This window comes from Muntiacus reevesi, chromosome 2 (genome assembly GCF_963930625.1).
Source record: "Muntiacus reevesi chromosome 2, mMunRee1.1, whole genome shotgun sequence".
Classification (NCBI taxonomy): Eukaryota; Metazoa; Chordata; class Mammalia; order Artiodactyla; family Cervidae; genus Muntiacus; species Muntiacus reevesi.
In genome coordinates, this window is record NC_089250.1 from 128,532,910 (window position 1) to 128,546,760 (window position 13,851).

Consider the following 13,851-nt stretch of genomic DNA (forward strand, 5'->3'; position numbering starts at 1 on the left):
ATCAGTACAGTAGATTGACAGGGAAATACAGATAGTTTGGCACTTTATGCAATTAGTTAGAAAGAAGGTTAGCAAACTCTAATGTGGCAACTCTTGAATTTCAGGTCCAGGCTGTCCATTTTAATGTCTCATTCACTCTCAGGCAAACTGAGAGCTACTGCTACCATAAAGACACATCTTTTTACTGGCTTTAACAGTAACACAACTTTTAAACAAGATATAATATTTGTTAAACTGATTTTTGTTTTTAAAGCAATGTAGTTCTTTTAGAGAAATTTTGGAGAATATATTAATAAATCGATAAAAGTCAAAAGGAGAAAATAACAGGATCTGTATTTCACCTAATCATGTAACATCTGAATTTATACATATGCATATATATCTACGCACCAGTGTAAGTTGGTGTGCATGCATCCTTTAAATTAAATGATTTCATGGAGAGTGAACAGACCATAACTGTGCAACTGAGTGAATTTTAACACAGTGAAAACACTTGTATAGTCACCATTCAGAGAGAGAAACTGAAATTAACACCCCAGGAGCCCAACCTTACAGTTATACTAGCCCAGCTCTATCTTCTTCACAAAAATGATCCCTATCCTGACTTCTATCACATTGGAGAATTTGTGCCAACCTTTGAAATTTATATATTTGGAATTATGTAGTATGTATTGTGTCTGACCTCATACACTCAACCTTATGTTCATGAAATTCATTGATGTGACTACTTATAATAGTAGTTTATACATTTTTACTATGACTTGTTATTTAATTTTAGCAAAAAACACAATATATTATATAATGGTTGGTGGGTGTTTAGTTTGCTTCCTGGCTTTGGCTTTACAACACTGTTCTGCTTGTCTTCGATATTTCTTTCTTTTTTTCTTATTGAAAGACATTTTTATTATTGCTGTTCCTGTTCTACCCAGGGCACTGGATGAGGTGATGCTCTGTCCCTCTTCCATCAATGTCTTTGCCTGCTGGCTTCTCATCCCCCAAGTCCCTTCTTCGTTCCCCTAAGCCCTATCCTTGTCTCTGACATTTATTTAGGAAAACTTTTATTGGAGTTTTAAATATAGAAATGTATTCAAAGCATACTGAATAACTGTATAAATTTTCACAAAATAAACCTATCGATGTAGCTAGTACACAAGTAAACTATTATTAATACCCAAGAATTCCTTCCTATGCATGGTAAATTTTTAATGACTGCTGGACATAATATATGAAAATTTATAGAGAGAATAAAATTATATTGCTCAAAAGAAGATTTATTATGCATCTCTTAAAATAAGGACAGATCAGATAAATCCAACCAAAATTTGACTATTGGATTTTGATCTGAGTAAGGCCTGGTCTAAAACTTATGCAGTATTATCGACCAGTCATATCCCACTCTTTGTGAGTCCATCTCCAGGCTCCTCTGTCCATGGAATTCTCTAGGCAAGGATACTGGAGTGGGTTGCCAGTCACTTCTCAAAGGGATCTTCCAGACCCAAGGATCAAACCTGGGTCTCCTGCATGTAGGCAGATTCTTTAATATCAGAGACACAAGACTGATTGTTTACTCATAGAGGATAGAACTTCAATTATCCCAATAGGAAGGATGGGGAATTTACTAGGACCTCTCCTCCTTTGTTGTTGCTCAGTCACTCAATCATGTCCAGTTCCTTCTGGCCCTGAAGACTGTAGCACACCAGGCTTCCCTGTTCTTCACCATCTCCCAGAGCCTGCTCAAATTCATATCCATTGAGTCAGTGATGCCATCCAACCATCTTATCCTCTGTTGTCCCCTTCTCTTACTGCCATCAATTTTTTCAAGCATCAGAGTGCTTTCTAATGAGCTGGCTCTTTGCATCAGGTGGCCAAAGTATTCGGCTTCAGCATAAGTCCTTCCAATGGATATTCATTTGATTTCCTTTAGAATTGACTGATTGGATCTCCTTGAAGTCCAAGGGACTCTCAAGAGTATTCTCCAACACCAGAGCTCAAAAACACCAATCCTTTGACACTCAGCCTTCTTTACAGACCAAATTTCATATCCATACAAGACTACTGGAAAACATAGCTTTGACTAGACAGACCTTTGTCAGCAAAACAATGTCTCTGCTTTTTAGTATGCCATCTAGGTTTGTCACAGCTTTACTCCCAAGGAGCAAGTGTCTTTTAATTTTATGGTTGGAGTCACCATCTGCAGTGATTTGGGGGCCTCCAAAAATGAGATCTGTCACTGTTTCCATTGTTTCCCCATCACTTTGCCATGAAATGATGAGACCAAATGCCATAATCTTTGTTTCTGAATATTGAGTTTTAAGCCAGTTTTTTCAATCTCTTCTTTTCATCAAGAGGCTCGTTGGTTCCTCTTCACTTTCTGCTATTAGTGGTGTCATCTGTATATCTGAATTTGTTGATATTTCTCCGAGCAAGCTTGATTCCAGCTTGTGCTTCATCCAGCCCAGCATTTCACATGATGTATTGTGCATAAAAGTTAAATAAGCAGGGTGACAATAAACAGCCTTGACGTACTCCTTGCCCAATTTTGAGCCAGTCCATTTTTCCATGACAGTTCTAACTGTTGCTTCTTGACCTGCATACATGTTTCATGGGAGGTAAATAAGGTGGTCTGGTATTCCCATCTCTTAAAGAATTTTCCACAGTTTGTTGTGATATACACAGTCAAAGGCTTTAACATAGTCAATGAAGCAGAAGTAGATGTTCTGGAATTCTCTTGCTTTTTCTATGATCCAGCAGATGTTGGCAATTTGATCTCTGGTTCCTCTGCTTTTTCTAAATCCAGGTTGAACATCTGGAAGTTCTCAGTTTACAAACTGTTGAAGTCTAGCTTAGAGAGTTTTGATTATTTCTTTGTTCGGGTGTTAAATGAGTACAGTTGTGCAGTAGTTTACACATTTTTTGGCATTGCCTTTCTTTGAGATTGAAATGAAAATTGACTTTTTCTAGTTTTTGGCCACTGCTGAGTTTTCCAAATTTGCTGCAATATTGAATACAGCACTTGCACAGCATCATCTTTTAAGAGTTGATATTGCTCAGCTTGAATTCCATCACCTCCACTAACTTGGTTCATAGGGATGCTTCCTAAGGCCCACTTGATTTCACACTCCAAGACATCTGGTTCTAGGTGAGTTATCACACCATCGTTGTTATCTAGGTCTTAGCAGTTAGGAAATCCAGTTTTTTGACCCATCCACAGTCCCATCACCACTGCAAAATTTCTTCAGATTCACTTCCTTTAAGTCATTTCTTTATGTTCAGCTCTCTAGTCTTTCACTCCACCTCACTTAAACAGATTAGGATAATTTATTTTTTTGTATTTTTTAAAAAGAAATGTAAATAATTCACCCATGATAGTTTCATCCTGCTTTTTCCTCCTACTTTTTATTTGCATGTTATTAGATATTTAACATCATAGCATAATGGGTTTTTCATTTTCCAGCTTAGCATCCTTACTTTCTCTAATTTTGGTCTCAGCCTTCTGTGATCTTCCCCACCATGTGACAGAGATGGGTGGAGCGCATACACTATACTCAGGCTTTGATTAGAAAGAGCAGTTTCCAATTTGCATCACATATGAAGATGTTCCTTGATTGTGCAAAAGTCATTGACCTAAGTTATATTCTCAGGTTGCATCAGGCCAGGGATTTCACCTTTTTACCAGGAAGCACATACCACTGGTAGGTTGCCCACTTACCGTTTCCTTAGGCTGCATAACTATAAGGTTTTCTTTTCTTAAAAAAAATAGTGGTGTATGATACTCAAACTTTTAGTTTAGATGTGTATCTAGAAAATTACTACTGTAGTATTTTCTGACCTGAAAATGCCCATTTGATATACCATGCTACCTTATAATGTACTAGTTATATTTTTGAACAGTGCAACATGTACATGGTAAAAACTGCATAAATGTTATATTTCAGAGAAAAAAAGGTGCATGTGTATATAAACAAAAGCTTACCATCCATAAAATGTGAACAAGATAAAGGTAAAAGCACTTTCTGAAAGTAAGCCTCCGGGAAATACTTGACATTTTCAAGAAGATGCTTGCCCTTTAATGTCATCATTTGTTTTCCACATCTGATTTTTATTTATTTATTTTTTTTGAGGTATTTGAAGATTGCCAGCTTCTTTTTTTTCCTTGTCTTTTTTTTGAAAGCTAAGGAATAGGAATGGTAATGAAATGCTTTTCAGATAGACAAATGCCCGGATAACCAATTAACTGACATCAAAATAAAAATAACTCCTCTCACATTTAATCACTTTTTTTTTTTTTCTCTTTAAGACCTCAACTGCCACAGTAAACGTGGTGGTGACAGATGTTAATGACAATGCACCAGTGTTTGATCCCTATCTGCCCAGAAATCTGTCAGTGGTAGAAGAAGAAGCCAATGCCTTTGTGGGTCAAGTAAGGGTAAGTGGAGTATGTATATGTATCTTAAATATATTATTTATAAGTGAGTAAATTTTTTACACTTTAATTTGAAAAGAGATTCAACTAATGCTGTGTGTTAAATGATGGACATCAGATGGACATTCATTATTTGAAAACAATCAGCAAAATCACTTGGGTATAAGGCAAAATGGTAATAAAGGCATTCATCCTTGATCACTGTGCTAAATAACTTTCAAGACTTTTTCTTTATTAATCATATTGTGTGCATTTCTGTTTAAGTTTTTAAGCTTGTTGATTTATATTTTATGACCATTGTGTAAGTTAAATGTTGATTTATTTGAGAGTATTATTTTCTTATTTAATATATATTTTTATTTCCTGAAATTATTTTTAGAGAAGTATGTAATTATCCACAGGCTTCCCAGGTGGCACTAGTAGTACCATTAAGTATAAATTTGGAATTGCATACCCACAACACAAATGTTTAAATGTACAGTCATTTGCTTGTGTAAACTTATTTTTAGCATCTCCTGTGTACCTTATGGGTTTCCCTGGTGGCTCAGTGGTAAAGAATCCACCTGCCAATGCAGGAGATTCAGGTTCAGTCCCTCCTCCTGGAAGATAATCTGGAGAAGGAAATGGCAAACCAAAGTATTCTTGTCTGGAAAATCCCATGGACAGAGATGCCTGGTGGGCTACAGGCTATAGGGCTATACCCTATAGTCCATAGGGTTGCAAAAGAGTCAAATATGACTTAGTGACTAAATAACAAGAGTACGTTATATTTCAGACACATTCCTGTCCAGTGTACTCACCACTCATTCCTAGACATATTCTCTTAATTTCTAACTGGAAATATTAGCCAGTTTTTGTTACTCTTTTGATGAATAATCCTGTTTTTCTTAAATCAGAGACAATGCTTTTTTCATTTAGGGCATGCCTGGTCTTGAACATAGTGGTCCAGAAACCATAAGATGAAGGAAATTTTTGAAGGAACATACATGTATTTTGGAGTGTTGACCTCAGATAAGGATCTATGTGGTCTCTGTACAAAGAAAGAGTACACCTTCTTTCCCAAGTTCAGGTTTTAGGATCCTACCTCTTTCCTCTCAGACCCTGGAGTTATAAAAAAGAGATTTGCTGGTGCTTCGCAGTATATCTCTACAATTCAATTACTATTACAGTCAAACAAAAGGTCCATTTTTCAGTCCAATCTTCTCTCTAACTTTAAAAGAGGAGGGTGTCTTTAAATACTGTCATGGAGAACTTATTATTTAGACTTGGGCTAATCAGTTGTTGTTGTTTTTTTTTTTTTTTCTGAGAGCACTGACAATACTTGCAACAACCATCACCTCAATAGTCATTGTCATTATGAGTGTCACTATATTTCTCAAATCCTGGAGAAATTGATGAGAGGCATGTATCCCCTTATGCCTTTCTACTTCACCACAAGAGAGAGTCCTGTAAATTTTTGTCACAACATGCCAGGTGGTCTTGATATCATGTGACCGACAAGCCATTCAACTCCAGAATCCCACACAATACTTCTGGTATGAAAGTTTTACTGTGGATTCTACAAAGTAAAGAAAAAACAAACAAACAAACAAACAAACTTAGAGACAAGGTCTCAGGTATAAATAGTTTCTTTCTGAGACCTTAAAGTATTACTAGTAGGAAAGTGAGGAAGTGGAAGTGATGCAGAGAAGAGAAGGAAGCCAATAAAGGAACTGCAGTTAACCAGCTGCAATTAAGAGAACTAGAGCTTAATCCACAGGGCAGATTCTGGGAAATGACACAAACACATTCCCCAGAATTACTGATCCTGAGAGTGATGGGACTGGTAATTTCACACACTAAAACCTGAGAGTTCTTGGTCAGTGATGCTGTGGATGGGGGCGTATTTTCTGCACTTCCTGCCTCCAGGCAACCAGTTCTCTGCAAATCTGATATACGGCTCTTCAGTGAGACTGCAGTTACTAGCAGAGGGTAGTTGACCAGAGTGAGGGACATGTGTGGATCATTGACAGCTTCTGTTACACCAATCAAACAAGATGAATAAATTTATGAGGGGCATGTGCCAAAAACAGAGAAAGAGGATGATGTTGAAGTTGACTCATGAAAGATGCATACTGGCGAGAAGGAAAATGGGAGGGGTTAGGGGTTTCCTTTCAAAAGAAAGGTGACAGAATGGATAAACTCACAGATAAATGGCAGCATGTGACATGTCATAATTGCAGTAAGTAAATTATGCCATATCATAAGTGTTTCTCTATGCCATATTGCAGATGGTGCTGAGAGAACCTCTAGAAGGTCTGAGATGGGGCACCACTAGATTATTATTTTATAATGCTTACTCCTGAGTAGATTGTAATAGGAGATCATAAATCCAGAAAGCTGAATTGGAAGGCAAATATAATAATCCAGACATTGAAGCTTGAACTAATATAAGTGTCTAATCATAATGAAAATTAAATTGCAGTTGTCACTCCAGGATGCCACTTTGAGGAAAACTGAAAATTCTTTTAATCATATCTAGCAAGTATTCAGATAAAATAAACAGATATTGGAAATTTAGGAAAATTATCTTTCCATTTCTTTTAATTTAATTAGCACTGGAGAGCTAAGTAAAGCCCATACGGAATAACACATATGAGCCCACAGCTCATAACACATACATAAACTTTAGCATGCTGATTGATTTTTAATTTTATTTTTTTTTCTTTCTTTTAACTTTTCTTGCCACTTTTCCTAGGGATTCTTTATCTTGAAAGAATTATAGCATTAATTTTTCTTTATTGTTAGTTCTTAAATTTGATATGAAATGATCTCTGTAACTTTTCAGCATTAAAAATTAAAATATAGACTTCACTCACAATTTGATAAAGCAATAATTGTCCTGATTTTTAGGCAATAGCATATTTTCATAAAGATTAAAATGAGTTTGAAAGTACAAAGGAGAAGGAAGACAACCAAACAAGGTGCATCCAACTGATTCAGCACAGTTCTAGAGAAGTTGTAATGTTCAAAAAATGGGATTTTGATGCCTTGTAATGGTCTCCTGTTGTTACCTAATGATAATTATACAATACATTAATTTCATTAAGTGGCTCAAGTTGTTATTTTTGTTGTTGTTCAGTCACTCAGTCATGTTTGACTATTGGCATCCCCATTGACTGTAGCATGCCAGGCTTCCCTGTTCTTCACCAACTCCCGAAAATTGCTCAAACTCATGTCCATTGAGTCAGTGATGTCATACAACCATCTCATCTTCTGTCATCCCCTCTTCCTCCAGCCTTCAATCTTTGCAGCGTCAGGGTCTTTTCTAATGAGTCAGCTCTTTGCATCAAGTGATCAAAGTATTGGAGCTTCAGCTTCAGCATCAGTTCTTCTAATGAATATTCAGGATTGATTTCCTTTAGGATTGACTGGTTTGATCTCCTTGCAGTCCAAGGGACTCTCAAGAATCTTCTCCAACACCAGAGCACAAAAGCATCGATTCTTTGGCATTTAGACTTCTTTATGGCTTAACTCACATCCATACATGACTACTGGAAAAACCATAGCTTTGAACTAGATGGACCTTTGTTGGCAAAGTGGTCTCTGCTTTTTAATATGGTGTCTAGGTTTGTCATAGCATTCCTTTCAAGGAGCAAGTGTCTTTTAATTCCATGGGTGCAGATTTTGGAGCCCAAGAAAATAAAGTCTGTCACTGTTTGCATTGTTTCCCCATCTATTTGCCATGAAGTGACAGGACTGGATGCCATGATCTTTGTTTTTTGAAAGTTGAGTTTTAAGCCAGCTTTTCACTCTCTTTCACTTTCATTAAGAGGCTCTTTAGTTCCTCTTGACTTTCTGCCATAAAAGTGGTGTCATCTGCATATCTGAGGTTATTGATGTTTCTCCTAGCAATCTTGATTCCACTTTATGCTTCAACCAGCCCGGCATTTCACATGATATACGCTGCATAGAATTTAAATAAGCAGGGTGACAATATACAGCCTTGGCATACTCCTTTCACATTTTTGAACCCATCTGTTGTTACTTGTCAGGTTCTAACTGTTGCTTCTTGACTTGCATACAGGTTTTGCAGGACACAGGTAAGGGGGTCTGGTATTCCCATCGCTTTAAGAATATTCCACAGTCTGTTGTGATTCACAGAATAAAAAATTTTAGCATAGTCAAGGAAGCAGAAGTAGATGCTTCTCAGGAATCCTCTTGCTTTTTCTATGATCCAGCAGATGCTGGAAATTTGATCTCTGATTCCTCTGCCTTCTCTAAATCCAGCTTGAACATCTGGAATGTCTCAATTCACATACTGTTGAATACTGGCTGGGAAAATTTTGAGCATTATTTTGCTAACATGTGAAATGAGTTCAGTTGTTCTATAGTTTAAACATTCTTTGGCATTGCCTTGTTTTGGGATTGGAATGAAAACTGACCTTTTCCAGTCTTGTGGTCACTGCTGAGTTTTCCAAATTTGCTGGCATATTGTGTGCAGCACTTTCACAGCATCATCTTTTTTTTTTTTCCATCTTTTTGGATTTGAAATAACTCAGCTGAAGTTCCATCAGCTCCATTAGCTTTGTTGGTAGTGATGCTTGCAAAGGCCCACTTGACTTCACACTTCCAGATGTCTGGCTCTAAGTGAGTCCCACCATCGTGGCTGATGGTGCTGGTTTACTCACTAATTCATGTTTGACTCTTGCAACCCCATGGGATTCTCCAGGCAAGAATAATGGTGTGGGTTGCCATTTCCTTCGCCAGGGGATCTTCCTTACCCAGGAATAGAACCCGGTGTCCTGCATTGCAGGCAGATTATTTACTGACTGAGTTGCAAGGGAAGCCCCCATATGGTTATCTGGGTCATTAACATCTTTTTTGTGTAGTTCTTTGTATTCTTGCCATCTCTTCTTAATACCTTCCATTTCTGGTTAGGTCCATACCATTTCTGTCCTTTATTGTGCCCATTTTTGCATGAAATATTCCCTTGGTATCTCTAATTTTCTTGAAGAGATCTCTAGTCTTTCCCATCTCTATTTTTTCATAGAATGGGAACATTTCTTTGCATTGATTACTTAGGAACCCTTTCTTATCTCTCTTTGCTATTCTTTGGAGTTCTGCATTCAGATGGGTATATCTTTTCTTTTCTCCTTTGCCTTTTGCTTATCTCCTTTTCTCAGCTATTTGTAAGACTTCTTCGGACAACCATTTTGCTTGTTTTGATTTCTTTTTCTTGGAGATCACTCGCCACCTCAAGAACCTATATCCATAGTTCTTCAGGCACTCTATCAGATCTAATCCCTCCTGTATAAAATTTAGTTTTAACTGTTATTCAAAATTATTAAGACACACTCAGACCCAAAATCTGTATGTTTAGTTATATTCAATTTGAGTTACTAACTTTCAGTTTTTGTTCTAATATTTTGTGAGTTGCTCAGTTGAGTCCTACTTTTTGTGACCCCATAAATTGTGACCAGCCAGGCTGCTCTGTCCATGGAATTCTCCAGGCAAGCTTACTGGAGTGGGTAGTCATTCCCTTCTCCAGGGGATCTTCCTGACCCAAGGATCTAACCCTGCAATGTAGACAGATTCTTTCCCATCTGAGCCACCAGAGAAACCCTAATGTTTTCATATGTATGAATAATCCAGTGAAGGAACCTTTTATTTGTTAAGGTAGTATTGTAGTGTCAAACTTAATTTAATTGGTAATACTTCTGAAGCAATATTTATGGATTATACAGAGCAAAAGTTTTATCTGAGTATTAAAAATAAAGCTTTAAAAATTGAAGTAGAGTTGATTTACAATGCTGTGTTAGGTTCAATTGTGCAGCAAAGTGACTCAGTTATACATATATACACATTTTTTTTCCAGATTATGTTTGTAACGGGGCAGAATGTGCTCTCAGCCATTAGTCCATGACTATCAGCATGTGATGCTTAGCGGAATCTTTAGTGCTAGGTCCTGCTCAGCTCTGTCAGCCTGGCAGTGGTCCTGGGGCAGAGAGTGTGGTGAAAGCAAGTCACTGCTTTCTCCCTGAGGTCCTCATGGGAACAGACTGAGGGCTGTGTCCTTCAGAACTCCAGAGCACTAGCCATGGCCACCCACTGCCCAGATCCTGGCCTCAAGCAGCAGTGAATCTCTCTCCCATCCCTCCTCTGTGACCTAATGGTGACAATGGTCTCCATGGCTCACAGTCCATGGAGGCCTCAGCAACTGGAGATTACGGACACTTCCGTTAAGGTAGCAACTTCAACTGGTGTCAGGCCATTCAAGTTCCAAAATTTGGTACAGCTTAGATCAGTTGTCTATCTCTAGGAGGTGGTCAGAGGTCATGGTTAGCTAATATTTTTCCTTATAGGTTATTACAAAATATTGAGTATAGTTCCCTGTGCTATATAATAGGCCCTTATTGGTTATCTATTTTACATATAGTAATATGTGCATGTTAATCCCATACTCCTAATTTATCCTCTTACCTTTTCTCTTTGGAAACCATATTTTGTTTCTTTTTGTAAATAAGTGTATTTGTATCATTTCTTTTTTTCTTTTAGATTCCACATATAAGTGACACATATTTGTCTTTCTTGTCTGCCTTACTTCACTTAGTGTGATGAACTCTAGGTCCATGCAGGTTGCTGCAAATGCATTATTTCACTATTTTTTTCACTCAGTCACTTAGGCAGACTGAGTAATAGTCTGCCTAAGATTATTTTTTTTAATGTAGAACTTACCATACACAGATGGAGTTCACCACACTTAAATTTGAGAATCTTTTCCATATTCTCAAATGCATATGATAGCAGTAAAGATGTGGCAAAAATGTATATAAGACTAAAATTGTTAGTCAGTCATGTTTGATTCTTTGTGACCACATGGACTGTAGCCTACCGGGCTCCTCTGTCCATGGAATTCTCCAGACAAGAATACTGGAGTGGGTAGCCATTGCCTTCTCAAGGGGAATCTTCTCAACCCAGGGATCAAACCTGGGTCTCCTACATGGTAGGCAGATTCTTTACCAACTAAGCTGCACAGTAAGATTACACTATGTGTCTCTATGTGAAATGTCAAATGTGCCATACAGATTATTTATTCAAGGAAATGAAAAACACCACAAAGGACTTAGGGGACTCTGTCAGGATTCACGGGAATCATCCGCATTTATGTATCATCTGCGGTAATTTAACAAATTAGTAAGATTCTAAAAAGGAAATAAATATACCATGTAGATGTGATACAAGACAGAATTGAGCTGAGGAGGCAATCTGAGAATAAGTCAATAGTCTGTCAATAAGGGAATATTTATTTAGAGAAATTCTAGAAAATTGGTTAGCACATGTTGAGTTCAGCTGAGGAAAATCAGGAAATCCTAATTAAACAGCCACCGATAAAAAGACTTTACTTGTCAGTGTAATGTTTTGCTTAGTACCCTTTGTAATATTTCAGTGGAGATAGAATCTAGATCTGTAGGTATGATCTGAATCTGGACCGCAAGCATGCCAGCAGGTCGTCTTCAGAGTGGGGCTGAGATATAAGAGGCCTCACACCAGCTCCTGAAGAATTCTCAGTTGATCCCAAATCCTTGACTGTACAGATAGCCAGCAGAAGATAAGAGAGAGAGAGATTATGCAACAGAGAAGAAATATTAAAAATATGTTTGTATGTATTTTGGAGAAAGATATGCCAATCCACTCCAATATTCTTGCCTGGGAAAATCCCATGGTCAGAGGAGCCTGGCAGGCTACAGCCCATGGGGTTTCAAAGAGTCAAACGACTTAGTGACTGAACACGCATGTATGTATGCATGTATTTATTATTGTTAAATAGTGTAAATGTGTATGTGCTTAGTCGCTCAGTCATGTCTGACTCTTTGTGACCCCATGAACTGTAGCCCACCAGGCTCCTCTGTCCATGGGATTCTCCAGGCGAGAATACTGGAGTGGGCTGCCATGCCCTCCTCCAGGGGATCTTCCCAACACAGGGATCGAACACAGGTCTTCCACATTGCAGGTAGTTTCTTTACTCTCTGAGCCACCAGGGAAGCCCAAATAGGGTGAATACTTGAGGATAAAGCTGGATCTGTGGTTGGGATTATGTCATTTTAAACAAGTTTGGTAAACTGCTTAGGTGCATTGACCAAATCCTATTTATTCTTAAAATGGAAGGATTTAACATGTAAGAATCAGGCAGAAGAGCTTGGTCCCATTATGAACCCTGGGTCTTAGGAAGTAGGGGATCATGGTGCTTATACCTTCTGATAAACTCTAGCTTATCAAGGGGAAATGAGAGGGTATTTTCACTTAGAAACACTTGGCTGTTGTCGGTGCTTCAACACATCACTCTGAGTGCATATTTTGGGTCACTGGAGACTGAGGGGATGGCACCTGAAAGAAATTTTGGAGCTCACATTAATGATGTCTAGCCTTCGTGATAGCATCTCACTGAGTTCTTAGGGGCTAGAATTATTTTTCAGTTCTTCATGTCCATTTTCACAGTAGCCCTGGGCACGCATGCTTGCATAGAGGCAGCAAAGAAGGCTTCCTTGGAAACAACATTGCCTGTTAAGGTTAAAAAGGGTTCTTAGCACTGTATACAATACGGAGTGTGCCTCTTCCCAGTGAACTTCCAAATAATGCCTTGTAGAAATTCTTATGTTGAACTGATTTCTTTTAGCTCTAAGTAACAGAAATAGAGCTCTGAGTCAACAAAATGTTCTTCCAGTTCTAAAATAAAAGAGGCTGAATTTATTTAACCTGAAACATAAATGTATTCCTATTGTGAGCTTTGCATTCTAAATCTCAGCTGGGATGAAGTGGTAGTGGTTCAGTTTTAAACCCTTAAAGCAGTTTTAAAATCATTAGTAAACTGCAGTGTTTAGAAGGGTAGCAATAGTGTCATTTTTAAAAAGAAATTGATCTTTCCTTCAACTATACAATTTAATATTTAACAAAATATATCTGAATCTCAGTGGTCTGCCTTTGATTAATGTATTTGCTGTATCTCAATGTGGTGATCTAAAAGTGAAATAAAGGTGGGAACTTTATGGTATTTTATTTATTTTTTGTAGCTCAGCGTGATGTGCAGCAGTGCCTAAAACTATAATACTTCTTTTTTAAGTGGGCCACAAGTGGGGATTTTTATGGGTTCTCTTGTCAAGTCAAACTATATAATGCAAACACTATACTCAGTCAAGTAAAGAAAAGAAACCCACACAATCTGAAAACTTAATGATGTCCATTTTAATGCTGATACCTAAAATATTTGTCATAGAGATTTACCTATTGCTTGTGAATATTTTTGAAGCTTGGTGAATTTTCAGGTATTCAATTAGCAGTTCAAAAATAGATTATAAAATGTTATGCATATATTTCTACAATGTTTACTTGGAATCTATCCTTTCACCAGTTTTTAGTCTTACTGTCAACTATTATAATAGATATATTTA

The 13,851-nt window shown here is 37.5% G+C and overlaps 1 protein-coding gene across 14 annotated transcripts in view; it reads left to right on the plus strand.

Annotated features, from left to right (window-relative positions):
- PCDH15 (protocadherin related 15) overlaps nucleotides 1-13,851 on the plus strand; it is a 767,128-nt gene that overhangs the window by 508,260 nt on the left and 245,017 nt on the right. For all 14 annotated transcript variants that reach the window (XM_065919987.1, XM_065919986.1, XM_065919983.1 and 11 more), the window contains one exon: nucleotides 4,298-4,430. In XM_065919987.1, the coding sequence (XP_065776059.1) occupies nucleotides 4,298-4,430 (133 nt within the window). The remainder of the gene's footprint in view (nucleotides 1-4,297; nucleotides 4,431-13,851) is intronic.